We start from the raw sequence: 25,151 nt of genomic DNA, 5'->3' as shown, positions 1-25,151 counted from the left end.
CTGAGCCAAAGGCAGACGCTTAACGACTGAGCCACCCAGGCACCCCTATTTATTTATTTTTAAAGATTTTTTTTTTTTTTATTTGAGAGGGAGAGAGAGCATGAGCAGGGGGAGGGGCAGAGGAAGAGGGAGAAGCAGACTCCCTGCCGAGTGGGGAGCCCAATGCAGGCTTGATCCCGGGACTCTGGGATCACGACCTGAACCAAAGGCAGACGCTTAATGACTGAGCCACCCAGGTGCCCCAAGATACGGTTTTAAAAACTGTTTCTTCTGGCACCCTACTACTGAGATACAAACTAACTTGAATATGATAAATTATAAATTAATGTATCAGAGCACAGGGAAGTAGAGGCAGTTATGATATGAAAACTGATTTGGAACCTGAAACATATTTTCCTAAAGACAGTGATTATGTCCCTAGATTAGTCCCTAAAAACGTATTAACTTCATAAATTGCTAAAACACGATCCAGACAGTATTACTTCTATCATCCTACCATAAATTATAGAGCATTTCCTCATTTATGTACCCTTTAACACGTGGTATTTCTGACTTAGTGCTTCTTATACAGTGCTCAGGTTAGTGATCCAATTATTATTATTGTGAGCAGGGAGCCTGAAGTGGGGCTCAATCCCACGACCCTGAGATCATGACCTGAGCTGAAATAAAGTCAGCCGCTCAACCAATTGAGCCACCCAGGCGCCCCAGTGACAACATTATTAAACCATACCTCTAATGGTGGACATTTAAGTAGCTTCTTTGGGGTTCTGTTTTAGGTAACAAATATTTATATACAATTTTTGATTATGTAGGATCTGGCTAGTCACATGATTTGGTAATCTTTCTTTCGATGAAACACAAAAGAAAAGATTGACAGAAATAGTAAAAAAGACAGTCATTAAAGATGAGTATTTAGAGTAAAAAGTACTTAAGTACTATTTTAAAAAAATCTCACCTGAAAGAACCCATGTTTTGAAATGAAAATACAATCTCAAGTTTTTCAGATTTGCCAATTTTACTGTGTCAGCCCATATATTTCTACTAAAGGGCAATTTCAGAATCATTTAAAATATAACTAATATTTGGAAGTAAAAACCGGTACTTACCGAGTGGAGCTTTGAGAAAACGCCGCTCAATGCCCTGCTCTATCTGAAAAAGCGCCATTGCCAGATAATGAACCACATTGCTCACTGACTGGGGGGTACTTGCATTAGTTGAGACAGTACTTGGAGTTTCTGTTTTTATGCCCAAAAGTCTACAATGAAAACATGCAAGAGTTTATGGTACTTAAAAACTCGAGTCCATTCCTCCAAATGCTTACTTACACCTGTGTAAGAAACAGTTCCCTCAATCTCACAGGGGATCACATAAGCCGGTATGAAAGGGAGATAAATACATGAATCAGGAGCTAAACTAAATACCAAGTCATTTAAGGAGGTCAGAAGGGCAAATAGTTGGAGGGAAGGTGGATGAGACAAGGCTTAGGGGAAAGGTTTTAGGTAGATGACCCAGTGATGGGCCTTAATGATAAGTATCCCAGGCAGCTTACCTCGCTCTCTTTTTCTCTTGCTTCAACTTTTACTGGCTGGGACACTGATAGCTACCTCCTAAGTAGTTTCTTAGCCTCCAGTCTTATTCCCTTTGCAATAAATCTCCATATTGCAGGTAAAATGATCATTTAAACGTACAAACCTATTCGCTCAAAGCCTTCAGTAGTACGTCTTCCCTCCCAGCATCCTATCTCCTTTCCTTCTAGATGAACTCCTTAAGGGAAGTTACCCAAAAATAACTCTGAAAGTCAAAGTATCTATCTATAGATATACAGATGTAGGTTCTGATTAATAATTCAAATAATATTTAAGCCTACCACAATTTACTAAGTTTTCCTACAGAAAAGAAAAATGGGTAGTATAAAGTTACTTTAAAACCTTAAGTTCAAAGACTTTTTTTTTTTAACTTGAGAAATTATTATCCTAACTAGCTGTCTTTTGGCTGCACTAGCACAAAGTAGAGTAAAAGAGGGCTTGAGGTTGAGGAAAATGATCATTTCAGTGGTTACAAGTATTAAAAGTCCTCATGATAAGATTTTAAAACAGTTTTTTAAAGAAAAAGAAACATTTACTAAAAAGAACCATACAGTTGAAGTGGCAAGGAAAAGTGACAGTTACTTTAGAAAAATCCTTTTTGTACCTGTCTCTTACTATGACCTTTGCTTGCTCATCAATTTCCATCTCTTCTACATCTTCATTCACAGTCTTAATGATCCCATTTTCCTTGTGTTCCTCACTTAACAGCTCATACCGTCCACTCTCTAATGCTGATCTCCAGATGTGTCGATCTGTAACCTGTAATAAACATATGTTGTTCCTAAGAAGTATGAGATTCGACATACATATGAAAAATTCATGAATATTCTAGAACAGATTGTGAATCAAAAAGGGATCTAAAAATAAGGTTACTAAGTGGCCAAAATGAAATTCATATCATTCATAGATGGAAGCTTTAGTACCTCACTCTCTATATAGGGAAATCATAAGCAATTCTAAGACTGGTCACCTGATAGTAGCAAAAAAGTGACAGATGATAGCAAAGGAATGAACAGAACACACATATCAAGCATGAATTACTTACAGATTTTAAAAAGGTAACAAAGAAACCAATAAACAAACCAGACTCAGCAGAGCAGGCAGGAGCTAGTCAAGGAAGAAGAAAATATCCTTACACATTTTAACATCTCAGATGAAAATACCATAAAACAGATATTTAAAAATTACTAAAAATTCGTATTAAAAAGGCCAATTATGTTCATTAAATTCTGTTTAAGAAAGCAGATAGCCATATAGTATATTTAAGAAAGATCTCTATCCATATATAAATATTTTGATACAGGGGAACAAACTTAGTTTTCATAAAAAATATATCACTCCCATGTATTTACTCAAAACACACATGCCTTGCCTATACCAAATAAATTAACAAATATGACCAAAACTTTGGTGATTAGGTAAACTAAAAATGGGAAGAGGTACAAACCTTAATTGCTCCTAATGTTCCTTGGTAGATTCTGTCTTCAATATCCAAAAGAAAATCTCTCAGCCTCAATTCAAGCTGTCTTTCTGCAGACATCTGAGCTGAATCACATGCAGTGGAAGATCTTCCCCGACTATATGTAGGTTTGCTATCAGTTTGAGGTTTGTCTGAAATAGTTATCAATACCTTTATTATGATTTTCTTACTAAAAAATATAATTTCCCCAATGTGATGGTATGATCGTGAGATAACTAATACAAAAACACTTAGTAAATCCTCAAATGCAAAAAACAAGGGGGTGGAAATGTTTGCACATCAGATATCTCTAAGGACCTTGTGTCTAGAATATTTGAAGAACTCTTACAACTCAATAAAAAGACATTCCAATAAGAAGAACAGTCAATGGATGGATATGAATAGACTTTTCTTTAAGACATATAAATGGCCAGTAAGACCATGAAAAGTTGCTCAACACTACTAGTCATTAGGGAAATTCACATCAAAACCACAATAAAGTGCCACTTCATACCTCTACAATGGCTAGGATCTAAAAGTCAGACAATAAGTGTTGCCAAGGACGTGGAAAAATTTTAACCCTCATACACTATTGGCAGGAATACAGAATGGTGCAGCTGCTTTGGAAAACAGTATGGCAGTTCCTCAAATGATTACACAGAATTATCACATGACCCAATAATTTCACTCTTATGTATACACCCAAGAGAAATGAAAACTTATGTTGAGACAAAAAACCTGTACGCAAATGTTTACAGCAGCATTATTTATAACTGCCAAAATATGGAAACAACAGAAACACCCATCAACTAACATATGGTTAAATAAAATGTGTTATATATCTATATAATGGAACATTATTTGGTTATAAAAAGGTATGAAGTACTGACATGTGCTACAACTTGGATGCACCTTGAAAACATTATGCTAAGTGAAAGCCAGTCACAAAAGACGATATAGTATATGATCACATTCATATAGAATGTTCAGACAAAGAAATTTACAGAGACAGAAAACAAATTTGGGTTTTTTTTTGAGGTGATAAAAATGTTCTAAAAATGACAGTGTGATGGCTGCACATCTATGAATATAATGAAAACCACTTAATTGTACACTTCAAATAAGTGAATTGTATGGTGTATGAACTAAATCTCAATAAAGCTGTTAAAGAATTGTGATCTACAGTTTTTAATTCTGAAGAGAACTAAAGTAGTCATGACAATATGCCGCTAAATTTAAGAGTTCTTTACCTAGAGAATCTTTAGTAATAATGAAAACTTATACCCCAAAATGCCTTACTGCTTTCTCTTAACCTGTTATCAATGAACCAGCCATCATATAGGAGATGCTGCTACCTGATCTGCCCTTGCAGCCGATCTCCAAAGAAGTGATCACTAAGGGAACCAGTCCCTGGACCCTAACCCTTAGTGACTGAACTCTCACTATCATGTCGAATGTCTAAAACTAACGTTAACCTTAGTGCCTTGGGTATTGAGTCTACTGATCGGGGAATGAGAGCCGGAAGAGTATGGATCTTCGCACACTGCCATTCCTCATAATCCAAATGGAGCCCAGTGAAATCCTAGAGAGAACCTTGTTTCTCTAACTGGTAAACATTCTCTAACTTGCAAACTGAGAACACCGTCCAAATGAAAGAGACGGTGTTTTAAATATAGCTCTAAAAGTTTGACAAATGTTTAAACCTGAACCAGAGATTATGAGGAGAGCAAAAGAAACAGTTTTCAATGAAAATTTACCTGAAAAATGAAATTTCTCTTCAGAAAAATGGGCTAGCTGTGCACATATTCTGCTCTTCTCTTGCAACAAAGTTTCTTTTAAGGCACTTTCTCTGTGTCCTCTAGAATTAAGAGCTTCGATCAGCTGGTCTAGCTGTTCACAAGAACTGTAAAAGCACCACCGATTTGGCTTATGCACTGGTTTTGGCAGCTGCAGGGAATCATCACATGGACCTTGGTCAATGTTGGAGGTAGATTCAGACGTCAAAGACTCTCCAGTTTTAGTGGATACCTGAGGATCTTGAGACTGTACACTATTCTGAAATGATGAAGGTCTAGGCAACAGCATGTCTTCAGTGAGACCGGAATAATCCTCTTCAATAAATAACCCAGGAATAGAAGGGAAAATCCAGTATCGCCTATACATGCGGTCTCGGCCCAAGGGAAAGATATTGGTACATGCTATGGCACTTTGGATTTTTTCCAAGAGCTCTTTCTCTTTCCGTTGATGTTCCTGTTTTAAAGCTTCTTCCTCATCAGCAGTAAGAGGCTCTCTTGTTACACAGTTGACCTCTTCTTGTCTTGTAAATTCTTTAAATCCATTTTGTCCCCTTTTCCCTATAGTTTAAACATTTGATCATCACCATCATATTTTAAATTTTCATCAGAAAAATATCTAAAAATATCCCAAGTTACTACGTCTTATGGACCAAACTGAATGCCCCCAAAATTTATAGGTTTAAATCCTAAACCCCAGTGTGACATACTTGGAGACAGGGCCCTTAAGGAGGTAATTAAGGTTAAATGAGTTCAAAGAGTGGGACCCTAATGCAGGACCAGTGTCCCTTTAAGAAGAGAAAGAGACCAGGTGCTCACTCTCTTCACCTGTGGGCACAGAGGAAAGGTTGTGTGAGGACACAGCGAGAAGGTGCTACAGCAAGCTGAGGCCTCACCAGAAATCAACCCTGCTGGTACCTTGATCTTGGACTTCCAGCCTCCAGAACTGCGAGAAAATATATTTTTGTTGTTTAAGCCCCCCAGTCTGTGGTATTTTTTTATGGTAGCCTGAATAGACTAATACACTACGCGGGTAAGAAACCGGTACACTTAAATACAAGGGACACACAAAAAACTGCAATCTCCATACTGAAGAGTGAGGCAGAGTCTGTCCTTCTGCAACATATGTTCAGTTTGGAGGCAGGAGTCAGCAAACTAACTTTTATAAAGGGCTAGCTAGTAAATATTTTTAGGCTTTGTGGGCCATATGGTTTCTGTCACAGCTGCTCAACTGTGCCATTGTAGCATGAAAGCAGCCACGGACAATATGTAAATGAACAAGTATGGCTGGGTTCAATTAAAACTATGGTCAGTGAAATCTGAATTTCATATAATTTTCATATTACAAAATATCATTCTTTTCCCCCCAACTATTTAAAAATGTAAAAATGTAAAAACCAGTTTAACTGGATTATATAAAAACAGGCAGGGCAGATTTGGCCAATGGGTTGTAGTTTACTAACCACTGATTTAAGGTAACAGAACCCCTAATGCTTAGTTGGGTACCTAGCAATTCAAAAGAAGGACATTTCCCAGCAGGAAATGTTTCCCCAGGAGGTATGGCTACATGAGAAACTTCTGATCAAAGAGATGGAGTAGAAGCATTATATGTAACCTCTGGGTTGTACCTCTTTCTATTTTCCTTCTTTCAACTAGCCAGAATGGAGCCATGGGGATAAATCATTTTGGAACATGAGGGTGGCAGCAAAACCCTAAGGATGGCAGTACAAACAAGACAGAGAGGGCCTGGATTCCTGGTGCCCTGCCTGGCCTTTTATGATGTGTTGAAGAATTAAACTTGTCCCGTTTCAAACACTTGTCAGATTGCTTAGATGGCTGAGGAGTTATTTCTTCTTTCTATTTCTTCTGCTTGAAAGGGTCTACAGAAGATTAGAATTATCTGCTGCTTTCAAATTTGGGAAAATTCACCTATAAAGTTGTCTAGAAGTAAAGTTTTCTTTGTAGGAAGTTTTTTTTTTTTTGTTTAAATTCAGAGAGAGAGAGTGGATGGGGGGAGCAGAGCAGGGAAGGGGCAGAGGGAGAGGGAGAGAGAGAATCTTAAGCAGTCTCCACACCCAGCGCAGAGACCAACACAGGGCTCGATCTCACCACCCTGAGATCATGACCTGAGCCAAAACCAAGAGTTGGACACTTAGCGGACTGAGCCACCCAGGTGCCCTTGTAGAAAGATTTTTAACACTGATTCAAGATCTAATGGTTTAGGACCGTTCACATTTTAAATTTTCTAATGAATCCATTTTTATAATATGCATTTTTCTAGGATTTTATTTTTGCCTCCACTTTCAAAGTAATTGCCATAAAACTGTATATGCTATCCCCTTATCTTTAAATTTCTACTTTATCTGTAGTTATGTTGCTTTCCTTTTGAGCCTTAACCTTATTGTGACTCCCCTTCTCCTGCCCCCAAATCAATTTCAAGAAAGGTTTGTCTAGTTTGTATCTTTTTCAAAGAATAAAGTTTTGGCCTTGTCCTATTACTTTCTATTAATTTCCACTTGTATCTATTGTTTCCCTTTATCTGGAGGGATTATTCTGTTTTCTACCTCTAACTTCTTAAATGAATGACTAGCTCAATTTGCCTTTCTTCTTTCCTAATATGTATTAAAACTAGAAATTTTCCTCTAAGTTGAGGGACTGTATCCAACAAGTGTTAATGTATAGTATGATTAGTTTTTTTGTCAGTATAGTTTTAAATATTTTCTAGTTTCCATTTATGGTTTCTACTTTGACCTATTACTTAGAAGTGTGTCTTAAAACTCTAATCAAATGAGGCTTTTTGGTTTGGATTTCTAAATCAATTGCATTATAATCAGAAAATGTAGTCTCCAAAATACAGAAATACAGAAAACACAGATTTTCTGTCTACTTATAATAACTATTTAGCAAATAATATAGAAAAAAAAAGATACCATCGAAATTATAGGCACAGAATAAAGTTGAAAATCTCCTTCAATAGTTGTCAAATGAAGATGGTTAAAGATCTTCAGAGTAATTTGCATCAACAACTTTCAAAAAATATATTCCCTTTGATCCAGCAACTCATTATTCTAAGGTAGTTGATTTCCATTCTCAGCCATATGGTACCAATTATAAGCATTACTGACCTTTGTATTTCTAGCATCTAAAAGGCATTTAATGCATGTTGAGTATGCTATAGAGTAAAAATTTCTATTTGGCCTAATATAAAATAGTAAATACAAAAACTCAACAAAACGCGCCAACCAAAAGTTGAAGTTATGAGAAACTGACCTATAAAAACAATATGAATATTATTGCTCCTCCCTCAAGTATAACTGACATGAGAATAAAGACTGAATGTAACTTCTAACAGCATTTTTTAACAAAATGGTTACCATTTAAAAAACTTATTGCAGCTACGAGTTAGGTATTTAAAAAACAAACACACCGGGTGCCTGGGTGGCTCAGTTGGTTGGGCGACTGCCTTTGGCTCAGGTCATGATCCTCGAGTCCCAGGATCGAGTCCCACATTAGGCTCCCTGCTCGGCGGGGAGTCTGCTTCTCCCTCTGACCTCCCCCCATGCTCTCTCTCTCTCTCTCACTCTCTCTCTCACATAAATAAAATCTTAAAAAAAAAAAAACACACCTTGGAATCACAAATGAAGTAACCTAATACATATTTCAGGATAGCTGAATTATAAAGTGCCTTATTAATTAAAAACAAGCAGTCATGCCCTTAAGAAATTTCTGTATTACCCCTTCTGCCTCTTTTATGTGATCCTGGGTCATCTTCATCTTCAGTGACTGTATCTTGATCAAGTTCCTTTTGCTCTATTTCTTTGCTCTCAGTGCTAGTATCAAAATCTTCTCTTTCTTCCTCCCTTAAGGAAAAAAACAAAGATTATTTTCATTAATGAATATATAATTCCATTCATGAGGTATTTATTGCCTGCCTATGAAGTGCTAGCCATTATGTTTAGGAAGTAGTGGACAAGATGACAAGAGAGTTTATATTGTCACAGAGAAAACAGGTAATAACACAATTATAAAATTAAAGTATGTAATAACTATTAAAAAATGAGAAGTTCAAGTTGCTATGAAAGCATTTCAAGAAGAACCAAATCTAGTCTCAAGGATCAAGAAAACCTTGCTTGAAGGAGTGACATTTAAACTGTGAGACTAGGGAGACTGGGGAGGGGTAAGGTGGCAGGTGAGAAGAAATCTCCTTTCTAGCAGAGGGGGTAACATGTGCAAAGGCTCTGAGCTGAAGAGAAAAGGAAGGAGCTTATCATTTTGAGAAAAATATAAAACAAAAAGAAGTAATCCAAGATATGAATGAGAAAAAGGCAGGGTAAAGATCATACTGGGCTTTGTAGGGCATTATTCAAAAAGCAATGGGAAAAAAATGTTAAGAGTTTAGAAAAGGGAAATGATAGGATTAGAAAGCACTTTGGTTGCTATGTGGAAAATGATCTGGGTGAGAAAGTAGATGAGGGGAGACAAGAGGCCACTATAATAGTCCAGGTAGCTGGCTGGGAGGTGATGGTTGGCTCAGAGTAGAAAGTAAACAAATAGTTGAGAGTAGGTGAATTTCGGATATAGTAAGTAGGCTGAATGAACACAAGATGGATGTTTTATCTAATTCATTATACTGTCCAAATTAACCTTGAAATAAGTTCCACCATTTATGTTCTTTATCCAAACAGAGGTTTGCAAACTCAAATGTGTTTAGGAGCCAGAGAGATAATTTAAATGAGTGAGGCTAGATGAGGATAAAAAAAAAATATGAAATGGGAGAATCTATAATGTGCTTACTTTTTTTTTCAAAATTAAGAGATCACAAGGAAAAAATCTGTAACTATAGGAGGTAATGAATACCAACTAAACTTACTGTAATTATTTCATAACATATGCATATATCAAATCATTATGTTGTACACCCTAAACAATTAATACAGTGTTAGAAGTCAATTATATTTCAATAGAACTGGAAAAGGTTTATAAAATGTGAAAAGAAAATTGAGCTATAACTCACATATCCTAAAATCACCATTTTAAAGTGTACAAATTCAGTGGTTTTTAGTATATTCACAAGGTTGTGCAGTCATTACCCCTATCTAATTCCAGAACAGTTTCATCATCCCAAAAGAAAAACCCCATAGCCATTAATAAGTCCCTTTCCATTTCCTTTTCCCCACTGCCCTACTTTTTGCTGTGGATTTGCCCATTCAGGACTTTTTATATAAATGGAATCATACAATACGTGGTCTTTTGTGACTGGCTTTTTTTACTCAGCATGTTTTCAAAGTTTATCCACATTGTAGCATGTTTCAGAATTCTATTTCTTTTTATTGCTGAACAACACTGTGTTGTATGGATATACCACCAAAGAAATACATCGTTTTGTTTCTCCATTCATCAACTGATGGACATTTGGGTTATCATTTTTTTTTTTGGCTATTAAGAATAATGATGCTATGAACTTTTGTATATACATTTTTGGGTGAACATATGCTCTTAATTCTCTTCAGTATATACCTAGGAGGGGAACTGCTGGGTCACACGGTAACAAAGGGTTTAATTGTCTAAGAGACTGCCAAACTTATCCAAAGCAGCTGCACCATTTTACATCTCCACTTGCATGAGAGTTCCAGTTTCTCCAGATTCTCACCAATACTTCTTATTGTCCCTTAACCGGATTACAGCCATCCTAGCGAATGTGAATATCTCATTGTGATTTTGATGTGCATTTTCCTAATGACTAATGATGTTGAGTGTCTTTTCATGTGCTTCTTGTATATCTATTTTCTTTGGAGGAATGCCTATTAAAATCCTTTGCCCATTTTTTAATTGGGTTGTTCTTTTATTGTTGAGTTATATGAGTTCTTTATATATTCTGCATATTAAACTATTATTAGATACAAGACTTGCAAATATTTTTTCCCATTCACTGGGTTGTCTTTTTACTTTCTTGACAGTGTTCTTCAAAACACAAAAGTTTTTAATTTTGAAGAATTCCAATTATCTATTTTTTTCTTTGATTGCTTATGCTTTAGGTATATTAACTTTACCAAGCTATCCAAATTCCATTTCTTAAAATATTGTTGAAGGCCATATAAAATAACAGCTGTTACAAGTTTGTGACCTATGGCCTTAAGACTATTAGGTATTTTTGTATGCAAGTATAACTAAAAGTCAATTACGAATTTCAGAATACTGAGATTTTTAGAACCTTCCTTTGCAGATTTCATAAAAAAATTATTTCTGCAAAATTTGAATATGGTTTGCCAACTACAGTATGCAAAAATTCCCACTTGTCTTCATAGCCAATTTTTATCCCAAATATTTTCAAATGCAACAGAGTACTTAAGTCACTGAATACTTAAGGTGCTTCCATCTTCTCCCAATGCCATCTATTAAAACCTCCAATTTCATCCCTATTCCTCAAACTCAGAGGAGCTTTGTGAAACACAGTGTACAACTCTGATGGTGGTGGTGGTGGTGGTGGTGGAGGGGGGAGATACCACTATTAATGCTAGAAATGTATTACTGGTTAAAAATAGCCTATTGAAAGGTTTTCTGGGCAATTATCATTTACAACATTAATTCCATGAGAAAATGAATTCTAGAGTCCCTGAAAGTATTTTTTAACATAACACATACATACTTGAGAACTGTATATATGTAAATTTCATAGGCCCACTGGTATAATTATTATGTACCTATAAATAAAAAAAACTAGAAAACTAGTTTTTAAAACTTTTGAAAAGCATTTTAGAGTTTAAGGTTCTAATTTTTATTCTTTATGTAAAGCCCAATGAGCACTAATTCAAACCATACCCAACAGATGTATCTGCAGCTGAATTTCTCTGCTCCTCTTCCTTCAGTTTCTCTTGTTTCTCTTTCATTTTTTGTTCTTGTTCCTTCAGTTTTTCTTCCTTCCTTTTACGAATTCTGAAAGTTAACATAAAATATTATAGTCTATCTGATGGAAGATACTTTAAACTTTTGGCATATTGCTTTAATCATAAAATTATGGAAAGTGCTCTAAATGTTACCACAAGTTATAATGTAGTAATTTATTCATAACCTTAGTTAAGCCATCAAACATCAGTGTGAGCCAATATCACATTACAGCCCAATGTGAAATATCGTGGTTTTTTTTTTTTTTAAGATTTTATTTATTTATTTGAGAGAGAGAGAATGAGAGATAGAGAGCACGAGAGGGAAGAGGGTCAGAGGGAGAAGCAGACTCCCTACTGAACAGGGAGCCTGATGTGGGACTCGATCCTGGGACTCTAGGATCATGACCTGAGCCGAAGACAGTCGCTTAACCAACTGAGCCACCCAGGCGCCCCGTGAAATATCGTTTTAGATGCAAAGAAATAAACAGCCTTCATTAGTACAACTGCCTATAATTATCTCTTACCTAGCAGCTGCTTCTTCCCTCTCTTTCCGATGTTGTTCTGCTTTTAACTCCCGGAACTCCTGCTTTGCCTGTCGTAATATATCAACGTAATCTTCAATGAAATCCCTAGTAGAAACTAGGGTCAGGAGTTTCCCACAGAGAGCATGAAGTATCTTCATTTTTTCTCCTGTCAAAAATTGGTAAATAACTTCTGTATCATCAATGACAAAAAGGAGTTGTTTGAAAAATCTTAGTTTGTGGCTCAACGTGAAAATGCTTACTAAAGAATAGGTAAAAGTCTCAAGATCAAACATGCCAATGGCATGTCTTCAGAAAGAAGCACCTCTGAATCCAAATTAACAGGTATGTGACATACAGGCATTTCAAATACAAGTAACTACCATATAGACCAGTTAAATAGACATGAAAAATTTTCTAATGACAAAGAATTTTTTTCAAGTTTTAATTTTTAGGCTCACTTAGGAAGTTCAAATAAAAACAATTATTACCATATGAATTAAAAAAATGGCAACAGGCAAATCACTACTCTGAAAATACTGCACAAAAACACTACTATAAATTATAAAAACTATGTGAATGTTGGAATGAAGGCGCTCTACTTTTATTATATGTCCTCTTAAACAAGCATATTAAAATAAGCCCTACATATTTGTGCATTGTAATTTTTTATTTAAAAAAAGGAAGTGAAAAGTAACTTCATCTTAACTTTATATACCATTTCTCATACCTCAAACACTATTTAAGCAAATGTTAGAATTTAGCAGCTACAGCTTAGATTTCTGATACAATGACAAATAAGAAAGCTAGCTAATTCTCACTTATCCTTCAAAATTTAGTAGATTAACCACAAAATTTTAAAGTAATAGGAAATCCAAATGAAAAAGAAAAGAAAATCAGAAACAGAGCTAATATGAATAATAACAGTAGTCTCCATTTGGGTCACTATTTGTATTCCAACAATGTTTTTAAGGACGGTTCTCCTTCTCTTTTAAAACGGCTATCATCTAAAATTTCTCATCAGGACCTAGTTTTCTGGGCTCAAGAGATAGAAGAGGGACGGAAGTGGGCAGGTTAACCAAATTCCAACTTGTAAAGTTTACCTGGTGTCAAATCATACACTGAAGTGCTTGCCAGTTTCTTCACTAGACTGGGATTGCTCAAACGAAGCTCCATACAGGCGTCATCTGTAGCGTCAAATCCTCCTCGCTTTTGGTATCTGTACTTTGCATTTGCTGATGTTACATCAGCACCTGAAGCTAAGATGTGCAGTCTGAGGATTTCAGAAAGAGTGCAGCTATCAAGATCCAAGCTTTTCAAACTGCAGCCTATAGTTGTTAAGAAATGAAATTGTCATTTAGAATACAAGCCATAAGTCCTCAGCAATGTAAAATGTACCTTTATAAAATTAAAAATAAAAAGCCAAACAAAACCAAAATAAAACCCACACATACCCTGGTGCAACTGCGGCCACGCAGCTGCCAAAGATGCAACTGCAGACAGTGCAGATTTTGTGGGGTCTGCATCTTCATCCAAAGCCTCTGTTAAATCTTTAAGGAAATAAATACTTTATTCTAGTGCAAATCAAAACTGGGATATTTGGGAATAACGCCCTTCTAAAATGACGAAAGAAACAGCAAACAGCTTAACATTCAGGAACCGCAAAAGAACCAACACTAGGTACAACAAGCATCATTCACATTCTGCCTAGTGTCCACCTCAAACTATGAATCCCAAGACATGTACTGCACACTCATATTTTCCTTAGTTAACACAGAAGACAATTTCCAAGTTACCAACAAGATGCACATACACATTCCCCCCAAAATGGTAAAATACACTTTTAAAAACAAATCTCACTCGATGTAACTTTAGAAAAGTCTACTTTGAAAATCAGAATCTATTTGAAGATCCCCAATCTTTTATAAATATTTAAGATTGAATCATAACAAAGTAGGGTTATAATCATCACAAAACCAGCACAGAAAAAGAACTAAAACAACTTAAAGATAGCTGTCTCTTAACCACTGATTTATCCTCTTCACTGAAAGTTCCTGTTTTTACTTTGAAAACTCTCCAATCTAAGAAACAACAGGAAGATTACCCTGCATTTTCTAAGTAAATTGCTTTCTAACTCTGAAAATCATACCTAGCTTACAAACAAGACTACAGAGTAAATCTACTGGCACAAATTGTATTTAAAGCATTAGCATACGTAATTATTCCTAATTATAACACATAGATGATAAAAAAAATTAAAGTGTCAACTATGAAAAAACTTTAAGCTTACAAAAAAACCTTTTGTTATATTATAGAATGGTAGGCATAACTTCAGACTGAGTCAGATAATATATATTCTAGTCTCAACACTGACAGCCCCCTAGTTCCTAGTTGTGCAGCCTTTAGACAAATCACTTAATTGGCTTCATTTTTCTTAAAGGAGTGAGTCTCGATCAGCAGTTTTTAAATTCTTCAGATATGTCTTGGGAGTCCAATACAAAAGAGATAAAACTTCCCTTTGTTCAGTGGGATATGGAGATGATAATCTTGCCCATTCATTTTTCCAATTCTCCTGCAGTGGCACCAAGGAATCCCTTTACAACTCAACAGTACTCCATGGATTAGAGCGGGAAAATCGCTAGGCGAAACTGGTTCTGTGGTTCCTTAACCTTCTACTATGTTTCCCTTCTGAAAGTTCACAAGCTGACAAAATGAACCTCAGAGAAAAAAACTACTGTCCTTTACTAAAAGGAAAAAGGCAGCTCTGGGATCATGTCTGATTACAATCATTGACAATTTCATAGCAGTTAAAGCATAAACACTACCACACAGAAGTTATCTGACTGAACATTGCATATATGCAGAAGTTATTCCTACCAGGCCCTGAATCCAGTCCAAATGCAAGACATTATATTCCTTCTTACCATGGAAATAGTAGAGCTAAAACTTCCTCAATTTTCATTTTATATGGAAAACCACAGAAAATTAATAGGCACTCTAAAATTAACACCAGTCTTCGTTACAGAACTGTAAAAGTGGACTGGCCCTTTTCCTTTGCACCAATCACCACATTCAACCTATTTTATCTGTAGTAATTTTTAACTTCCTAGGACAGTTATAAAGGCCTTAGGAAATGGACAACCAACAAAATGAGTTTACTTTTAATTGTTTAATTGTAAACTAGGCATGTTAAAATATGTATTTTATTTTTTTATAGATTTTATTCATTTATTTGACAGAGGGAGACACAGCAAGAGAGGGAACACAAGCAGGGGGAGCAGGAGAGGGAGAAGTAGGCTTCCCGCCAAGCAGGGAGCCCTATGCAGGGCTCGATCCCAGGACCCTGGGATCATGACCGGAGCTGAAGGCAGACGCCTAACGACTGAGCCACCCAGGCGCCCCAAAATATGTATTCTTTAACTCAATTATCTATCAAATGGCACTCTCAAGAAACTGTATTATTACTCTAGGATTTGCTTAGAGACAGTCACTTGGGTACATCATACCAAGAGAATACAGTTGACTCTTGAACAACACGTGTTTGAACTGTGCGGGACCACTTATAAGTAGATTTTTTTAAAAAAGATTTTTTGTATTTATTTATTTGAGAGAGAGAGACTTAGAGAGCAAGCAGGGGAAGGGGCAGAGGGAGACTGACAGAATCTCAAGCCGACTCCATGCTCAGTGCGGAGCCCAATATGGGGCTTGATCTCTTGACCCTGAGATCATGACCTGAGCTGAAACCAAGAGTTGGAGGCTTAACTGACTGAGCCACCCAAGAGCCCCTATAAGTAGTTTTTTTTTTTTTTGTAAAAATACAGTACTGTAAATGTATTTTCTCTATAACATTTTCTTTTTTCTAGCTTACTTTATTGTAAGAATACAGCATATAATACATATAACATACAAAATATGTGGTGTTTGACTGTTTATATTATCAGTAAGGCTGCCAGTCAACAGTAGGTTGCTAATAGTTAAGTTTTCGGGGAGTCAAAAGTTATACATGGATTTTTGGTTGGGGGTGGGGAGGGTTGGCATTCCTAACCCCTCAAGGGTCACCTGTACAGCTGAACTGTATGTTATGATTATCTGAAAGTTACATTTATCACAGTAACCTAGAATCTACAATTTCAACACTAAACAATGATACTTTAGCAAATACACAAAACTATGCTATGTAAGGATACTCTTCTTCCTATACTTATTAAGCTCATCATATAAGACTGAAGAGAGGAACTGAAATTTTTAATGTAAGATTTAAAAAATTCTTGGTCCAAATTTCCAAGATTTGATATAAAAGAAAGGAGGCCAAAGATTTTAGATCTTCTTGAAGATGGATAATTTTATAGGCAATGTTAGGGAAACAAATACTCAAATTTTCAACATCTTTGACATATTATGAGGTAATATAGCATAGCCAGTATGAGGCTCCAGAGCAGACTGCCTGAGTCTGTATCCCATCACTTTTTTTTATTAGCCATGTCTCTTTGGGCAAGTTAATTAAACTCCTCAAGTCTAAGTTTTTTTCTAAGTAAAGGCAGAAAATAAGTATTAATAATCTACCAGTTTACTATACCTACCTATCTATGCCACAAGGATGATGTGATCATTAAATGAAATTATATATATATATAATGTCTTATATCACTTGCTTTCAGAAAGAACTGTGGGAAAGCTTTTTTGTTACAGAGATAGGCGAACATGGGTAAAATAACCTGGGAGAATAGTCTAGGATCCTTACTGTAACTGAAATAATTATGTAAAATGTAGTCAATACAGGGGCATCTGGGTGGCTCAGTCATTAAGCATCTGCCTTCGGCTCAGGTCATGATCCTGGGATCAAGCCCCGCATTGGGCTCCCTGCTCAGCGGGAAGCCTGTTTCTCCCTCTCCCACATTCACCTGCTTGTGTTCCCGCTCTCGCTGTGTCTCTCTCTGTCAAATAAATAAATAAAATCTTAAAAAAAAATGTAGTCAATACAACAGGGAAGTGGAGAAGGGTGAAAAACTCCAAAGCATATTTTTTCCCCTTAACATTTAAATAAGTATCTTCAAAAGGAGCATTAAAACCTTTATTTAATGACCAATACTTATTCAGAGGTAGACCTTGTATTAGTATGTATAGATTAGTCCTTTACAGGATTAGAGCTATAAAAATTACAGATCAATCATGAAAGGAAACTGCAATGGCAATACAAACACCAGTACACATATATTTTCTTTACACTAGTTGATTTTCCAACATAATTTCCTTGTCACCCCACTTTTTGTCAGGTCAGAATTTGGTTCATAACCCTGTGATGTTATTGGTCATTAAGACAGTCTAATGGCTAAAAGAATGAATATTTGCCATATTTTCTGTCTTGGATAATCCATCTTTAGTGCTGGTACTTGCTATCTCAGAAAATCTTTAGACTTTTATAAATGGTTTGCTCTTCCATCTTCCCTTTAGTAGAGTCTCATTTTATGGACTAAGTCATCTGAGATGACAAAGGGACAATGCTGTTAAAATGACCTTGATAAGGGACCTATGGTGATTAGCACTCAAGAATATATTTTGTTTGAACTCAGACTGTAAAATATAAAGAAAACCAACATCAGATTCATACTTATCATTATCCTATTGCTTCAGGGACTAGGCATAAAAAAAATGAGCTCAAATTACCTAAGGTCAACAATACTATCTGAATGCAAGAATGTCACACCTTTTTGTATCAAGACTACTAACCAAATGTCTCCCAAAAGTTATTTCTTATTGTGAATTTTTATGCAGTACACTGAAGTATTGTTTAATAAGGCTTCTGATCCTAAATCTCTTATGTGACAAAGTTCACGGAGAGTATAAATTCAGGAAGCCAAATCAATCTTTTACTACACATGCTTAACAATTCCTCTGATTAAGGTAAGTCCTAAACAAAACAGAGAACATACTCTGTTTTAAAAATAAAAAAGGGTTTCTCCAAGAATTATTTCTACGTTAATATGTACCACACGCTGACTTTAGATATTTAAGTGCACAGAATTTAAACAGCAAAATTTCTAGTTTAAACTGTTGATGAAATAAAAAAATTAAATTTTACTTGATTCTGATCTATAAACTGTCACATCTCAAATGAAATCAACAAGAGTATTTTCAGTTTAAGTATTGGTAACAATTATTTAAGTATTTCCTTAGGTGGGGGCAAAAAAAAAAATCAGTGCCATTTAGCAGACTCTCTTGGAATTAGATACTGGTCAATGACATCTGTAATGTTCCTAAATCATAGGAGAAATCTAAAGGAATAAAATGCAAGATAGATTTGGGGGGGGAGAGCAGATACTTTAAAGGTCATCAGAAACAGTGCATTAAACCAAAATTTTTATAAAATAACTGATAATGTATTGTTCATATATGACTCAAGAACTGGGGGACTTGAAGAGCTATATTTTATAATTGTAAAAGTGAGGTTAATTTTAAGATAACCTTCAAAAATCAGTTCCAAAGCTACAAAGCTACTATCAATCAGCAATAACACTGAATTCTGACCTTTGGTGTCAGCATCCGTTATTTGCTCTTTGGCTACTTCCTCTTCTTCTTCAGCTATCGCCTGGAAGATGGCAGTCAGGAAGAAAAAAAGCAATTCACATAGTGGGCCTTCACTGTCATTTCCTACAAGAGCTTCCTCTAACACTTCTGTGAATAAAATGTTTAAAATGAATTTAAAGTTCTGTTCATGTACTGAAAAAACAACTCCATTGGAATAAACATTTTAATCAAACAACAGCCTGTGTAATTATTTTAAGTGTCCATTTATCAAAGTAGAGTATTATCCAAGGCAAAATCAAAAAACGATTTATAATGATTATAATAAAACACAATAAAATCATAAGCCAAAATCACTACATTCAAGAAAGTCAAATTAGCCTCAGCAGATCAATACCATATTTCCTTTTAAGTTTAAATTTCAGGTGTAATTAAGGCACATATTAAAAATTATCATTTTATTCTAATATGAATAACAACTCAAAGATTTGTTATTGTTGCCCCATTGTTCTCAAGAGCTATGTGGGGCATTAATGTTTACCGCGTAGGAGAGAGAATCATAAGTGTGAGGTATAATCTTAATATTGTATCCAAATCATAAATGTTATCTAATTTATCTTACCTAAACCAGCATAGTCTAGACCTTCTTGATCTGTAAGGCACAATGATTCATGCCTCACCCAGGTCCTTCACATTGAAGGAATGTGAAAGCCCTCCTGAAGAATACACTTTTATTAAAATAACAGTGACATTATAATTCTGTCTTTGAGGGTCTTTATTTTGATTTTAAGAAAATTATTTTGCTATTTGACAATTAAAAATCCAAAATGAGATCCAAAGCCCTTCTCAATTAATGTAGTTCTTATAATGTTTATACAAAGTAAAAGTATGGAGTCAAAGCAGAATCACAAATTAGAGGTTGGCAATAAGTTATCTCTAAATACAGCTGATGTCAATTCCTTCCTTTCTCACACTTACATAAACCATGACACCTTTGAGAAGAGGAATCTATTCCTTCACGCCCTTAAATTTACCTAGCAGGCGTGACCAAAGAAGTATGACAGAAATAAGACTTGCCAGTTCTAAGCCTAGCCTTTAAGAAGGCTGGCAGTTTCTGTCCTCCTCTTCTTGGAGCCCTTAGCCGCCACTAAGTAGCATAGGCTACCCTGATGGAGTGGGATGTCACATCAGGAGCACTGAGGCACCAGGCATGTGTGTGAGGAAGCCATCTTGAACACCCAATCAGGTAAGCCTTCACATGACTCCAGTCCCAGCCACTTCCTGTAACCTCATGAGAGACTCCAAGAAAGGGCTGGACAGTTAGGTCCAGTGACTCTACAGAACTCTGAGAGATACTAATTTTTTGTTTTAAACCACTAATATGAGGGTGAACTATTAACACAGCAATAGCACTTGCCTAGGGTTACTCCCTCAGGAAACTCATCTTGAAGATCAAAAAGTTCCCCAAAAGCATTAAGAAACTCCAAAACCATCAGAGCATCACCAAAGATTTCAGGAGGTAGTCTAGTCTTCACTGGAGTTGGTTCTGGAAGTTCCTGAAAGATTAAACAATTTATATAACTATTTTAACCAAGTGCAGAAAATTGTAAAAGGTAGATATATACACTTTGCTGAATAAGATTTATTTCAGGCAGACTAGTGGTTCTCAACCCTGGATGTTTATCACAATCACCTTTGGAACTTTTAAAATTATAGATGTCTTGGCCTTATTCCAGCCTTACTAAATTATAGTCACTAGGGACTTTTTTCTTTATCAAACTAAGAACAACTTTGGGCTGATGTATACTACTGACTACATTTTCTAGTTAAGAGGGACTTTTAACCTAGATTCTGAGATCAAGGCATTAGCTGCGTCAATATTATCTTTATTGCAGGATCTCCTTAGGATATGGAATAGAATTAATCCATCTGTTGAATTTACAAGTGGTTCCATACAAACTGAGATGAATGATAATACTGGATTATCAACGATCATACAAATGACCAATTATGTCTGCAGAATGAGAATCATTTTCAAAGTCTGTTATAAAATACTAACAGTGCCGCTTTGGAACTCTAACTATAGCATTTGCTTAATTGGCTAGTTCCTCTTAGTTAAATATGAAGCCACTATTAAAAAGAAAAATTTCTTTTTTTTTAATATCTCCACTTTATTTTTTTTTTTTTATTTTTTTAAGATTTTATTTATTTATTTGAGAGAGAGACACAGCGAGAGAGGGAACACAAGCAGGGGGACTGGGAGAGGGAGAAGCAGGCCCCCGCCGAGCAGGGAGCCCGATGCGGGGCTCGATCCCAGGACCCTGGGACCACGACCTGAGCCGAAGGCAGACGCCTAACGACTGAGCCACCCAGGCGCCCCTAAAAAGAAAAATTTCATCAGCAAAGCCACATAGGGCACATAGAGCATAGGTGTGAAACATCACGTAACATACTTATACCTTAAGATCGTCACATTCCATATCTTCTCTAGGTTTACTCCACTGTTTTAAGTATTCCATATATTTTCGCTTTTCTTCACGTAATTTTTCTCTTTCCTAAAACAAAAGGTTAATAAAATTTTTTATAAGAATTTTATAAGGCAACATCAGCATCACCTGGGAACTTGTAAGAATTACAAATATTTGGGCCCTAACCTGGACCTACTGAACAAGGAACTCTCAGGTTGAGATCCAGCAGTTGATGTTTTAATAAGTCTTTCTGGTGATTCTGATGCATGCTAAAGTATTAGAATCACTGATCAAAACAATGCTTGCCTAACACTACTGCTACAAAGATGGAAAATGTCTCATACGTAAGAGCCCATGGATAAATATTAATTCAATTTAACCCTGCCTATAGGGGCTCTCCTATTTCAAATCAATTAAATCTTGACAAAGTAAAGTAACAAATTATTAGAGTACCTAAAATAAAACCTCCCCCTATATTTGTCATATAGTTGTTATTTTCAAGATTCATTTAAACCTAACAACCTAGGGACAGAGGGACCAGTAAGTAAAAGAATTATCAGAACACAGTTGGTGGATTTCTTTTTCTTTCAATCCAGGCCACTTCTCTTGCTCACTTGGTCTTTTGATACACTTACTTCTTGGTTCTGATATTTGACACTGGAAGATAAATAATGACCCTAAAAAGTCTCCAATAAAGCAGAGTGTAAATAAAATATTTTATATTTATTATAGTTTATAATTATTTTCCAATAAATGTTTAACATACGTTAATGTTATACTCTTCCTTTGAAATTTAGGACCACTGGTGGTAACAGATGGGCACTTATCAAATTTTCAACATATAACGATAGTTACAGAACTTATTAATTGTGCTTTAACAGTCTGCTATAGTAAGTCTTCCCTCCCTGCCCCAAATAATTCTTGTAGCATGTAATAAGATGGGTATTCTCTTTCACTCTTGCTAAGAGTGTAAATAAGCACATGTTTAGCAAACATATACTTATGTATGTGTAAAGAAAGTTTTTTTAAAAATGTTCCCAGCCTTTGACCTATTATTCTACTTCCCATAAATTTATCCAGGGACATAATCCAAAACCAGTAAAGACTTTTATTCATAAATTTGAACAGGATATCATTATTTATGAGCAAAAAATTATAAAGCACTTACCTGTATCTATTTGATTAACTATTATGCAGTCACTAAAACTCCGACTTTACTTATTACTTAATAACATGAAGGACTATTTCAATAATGTTAAACAAAACAAAAAAAATTACAAAATTATGAATGCTACATCTCTTTTTTAAGGCCCAGAATAAAGATTAGAAATAAATTAGGGGCGCCTGGGTGGCACAGTTGGTTAAGCATCTGACTCTTGGTTTTGGCTCAGGTCATGATCTCAGCATCCTCAGAATGAGTCCCTAGCTGGGCTCCACACTCAGCAGGGAGTCTGCTTGAGATTCTCTCTCTCCCTCAAATAAATAAAATCTTTTAAAAAAAATGCTATCTCTAAATGTTATCACATTTAGATTACACGTGGTTTTCTTGTCCTCTACATTTTCTGGAGTGTACATGTATTAGATACCTCCACACCCATCCCAATGGCCTATCTGAAATAGTTCAAGAAACTATAGGCAATTTAAATGAGCACAGGGTGTAACAGGATTAGCTAGGGCTACTTGTGAATAGCCCAGAAAACCAATGACACTTACTGACTCTGGAGAAAGCCAGCTACAGAATTCTCTAAAGAATATCTACCACTAAAGATTATAATAAAAGATTTGCTGAAAAATCTATTTTTACAGATACTCTATTCTTCAAGGAGAATAAGAACACCAATAATTCTTGGGGCGCCTGGGTGGCTCAGTCGTTAAGCGTCTGCCTTTGGCTCAGGTCATGATCCTGGGGTCCTGGGATCGAGCCCCGTGTTGGGCTCCCTGCTCAGCAGGGAGCCTGCTTCTCCCTCTCCCACTCTCCCTGCTTGTGTTCCCTCTCTTGCTGTGTCTCTCTCTGTCAAATAAAGAAATCTTAAAAAAAAAAAAAGAACACTAATGATTCTTGTTATTTGTAGATTTTACTGTATTTTTCTAATTACATATTTTACTTCTGTGAGTTTTATGCATATCATCTTCCCTAAATTTGCAAGTCTAAATAATGAAGAAAATCAACTTCAGAACTGATGAGCACTGGGTGTTATATGCAACTAATGAATTTTTGAACACTACATCAAAAACTAATGATATACTAGGGGCGCCTGGGTGGCTCAGTCATTAACTGTCTGCCTTCGGCTCAGGTCATGATCCCAGGGTCCTGGGATCGAGCCCCACATCGGGCTCCCTGCTCCACGGGAAGCCTGCTTCTCCCTCTCCCACTCCTCCTGCTTGTGTTTTCTCTCTCGCTGTGTCTCTTTCTGTCAAATAAATAAATAAAATTAAAAAAACAAAAAACCAAACTAATGATATACTATATGTTGGCTAATGGAACAGAATAAAAAAAACGAATTGTACTTAAGAGGCTTTGGGGTGTAAAGGCATGTATATATATGCTGAACCTTAAATTATTCATTAAATTTTCCAAAGCAAAAGAGAGAGAAACCAATAACTGTTTATCAGTGCTCTATACAACTAGAAATGTCAAAGTGTAAAGCATTTGAAAATTAACCATAAATTTATTTTTTTTCCCCAAAGATATCATTTATTTACTCATCAGAGAGAGAGAGAGAGAGAAAGAGAAAGAGCACAAGCAGGGGGGGCAGCAGGCAGAGGGAGAAGTAGGGAGCCAGACGAGGGACTCCATCCCTGAATCCCGGGATCATGACCCGAGCTGAAGGCAGACACTTAACTGACTGAGCCACCAGATGTCCCCCATGAATTTAAATATGTAAATCATACCATTTTTTTATATAGAGAGCATAGCTAATATACTTGAATGAATACCTTTTCCCTTTCTATTTTAAGTCTCTCTTTTTCCTCTTTTTTCTTCAGTCTCTCTTCTTCAACAATTTTCTTCAATTCTTCCTTCTTTTTCTCTTTATCTTCCTTTTCTTTTTTCTTTGCTTCTAGGGCATCTGCTTTTTCTCTTTTTAATTTAGCCTTTTCAAAAGCTGTGGAGAAGATCAAACTTAGATCTGTTCACAGACAGAAAACAACACATTTTTTAATGTAAAAAAAGAATCCCTAAAATATTTTATGGTTAAATATGATCGGTAGAGACTCACAGGGGTTGTAAATTGTTAGAGGAAGCCAGCAGGTGATTAAAATGGGAAAGCAAGTTGGCTGGGTTTAAGACAAACTACTGCACTGGGACAAACATATACTTGCCTTTCAAAGCCCTGCTACTCAAAGTGTGGTCCTAAGACCAGTAGCAAAGTATCATTTTGTTAGAAAAGCAGAATCTCTTCTCCCACACAGACCTACTAATTTAGAATCTTCGTAAGATTCCCAAGTGATTCATATATATAGTCAAATCTGGAAAGCAATGTTTTATAAAGCTGTGTGAATCAAACAAGTGGCCCCAAACAGTCTGTAAGCCATAGAAACTCCAATTTATGCTTAATCTAGCATTAGGCTGGTTTAATAGGAGATATGTTACACCTTCAAATACTGTTTTAAGAGATGAACACAGGTCTCATTTATCATAAAAATCTACAGATACCTGAGGGGAGAAAACTATTTATGCTTAAAAAAAAAAACCCAAATAAAAGAAATATGTCATTTCAGAAACACTCCCTAACAAGCACAGTGAAATATTCTTTCCTGTATGTAAACAGTTTTTGGAGAGAATGTTAAACTCACCCAGTGACTTCATTTCTTCTTGTTTCAAAAGTTTGTCTCTTTCTTTAATAGCTTTGTTCCTATAACCTGCAATAGTCTGTTTATTAGCAACGCTGTCCTCCTAAAAAACAAGCCAAGAAACTA

General features: G+C 35.9%; 1 protein-coding gene across 6 annotated transcripts in view; it reads right to left on the bottom strand.

The window, feature by feature from the left end:
- The window catches only part of BAZ1A (bromodomain adjacent to zinc finger domain 1A), a 96,010-nt gene that overhangs the window by 14,519 nt on the left and 56,340 nt on the right, over positions 1-25,151 (bottom strand). For 4 of the 6 annotated variants that reach the window (XR_004820125.1, XR_004820123.1, XR_004820126.1 and 1 more), the window contains 14 exons: positions 25,029-25,128; positions 24,171-24,361; positions 21,225-21,320; positions 20,183-20,321; positions 18,769-18,915; positions 13,698-13,793; positions 13,347-13,571; positions 12,247-12,412; positions 11,658-11,771; positions 8,574-8,698; positions 4,803-5,399; positions 3,034-3,197; positions 2,191-2,345; positions 1,107-1,255 (listed from right to left, as the gene is read on the bottom strand). Coding sequence is in view for 2 of the 6 variants with exons in the window: in XM_035727934.1 (XP_035583827.1) it covers positions 1,107-1,255; positions 2,191-2,345; positions 3,034-3,197; positions 4,803-5,399; positions 8,574-8,698; positions 11,658-11,771; positions 12,247-12,412; positions 13,347-13,571; positions 13,698-13,793; positions 18,769-18,915; positions 20,183-20,321; positions 21,225-21,320; positions 24,171-24,337; positions 25,029-25,128 (2,440 nt within the window). In the remaining 4 variants the exon portion in view is untranslated. The remainder of the gene's footprint in view (positions 1-1,106; positions 1,256-2,190; positions 2,346-3,033; positions 3,198-4,802; positions 5,400-8,573; positions 8,699-11,657; positions 11,772-12,246; positions 12,413-13,346; positions 13,572-13,697; positions 13,794-18,768; positions 18,916-20,182; positions 20,322-21,224; positions 21,321-24,170; positions 24,362-25,028; positions 25,129-25,151) is intronic. The other 2 variants (XM_035727934.1, XM_035727933.1) reach the window with 2 other exon arrangements.

Source organism: Zalophus californianus, chromosome 6, assembly GCF_009762305.2.
Source record: "Zalophus californianus isolate mZalCal1 chromosome 6, mZalCal1.pri.v2, whole genome shotgun sequence".
In the NCBI taxonomy this organism is placed as follows: Eukaryota; Metazoa; Chordata; class Mammalia; order Carnivora; family Otariidae; genus Zalophus; species Zalophus californianus.
This window is presented reverse-complemented; position numbering and strand designations above follow the sequence as displayed.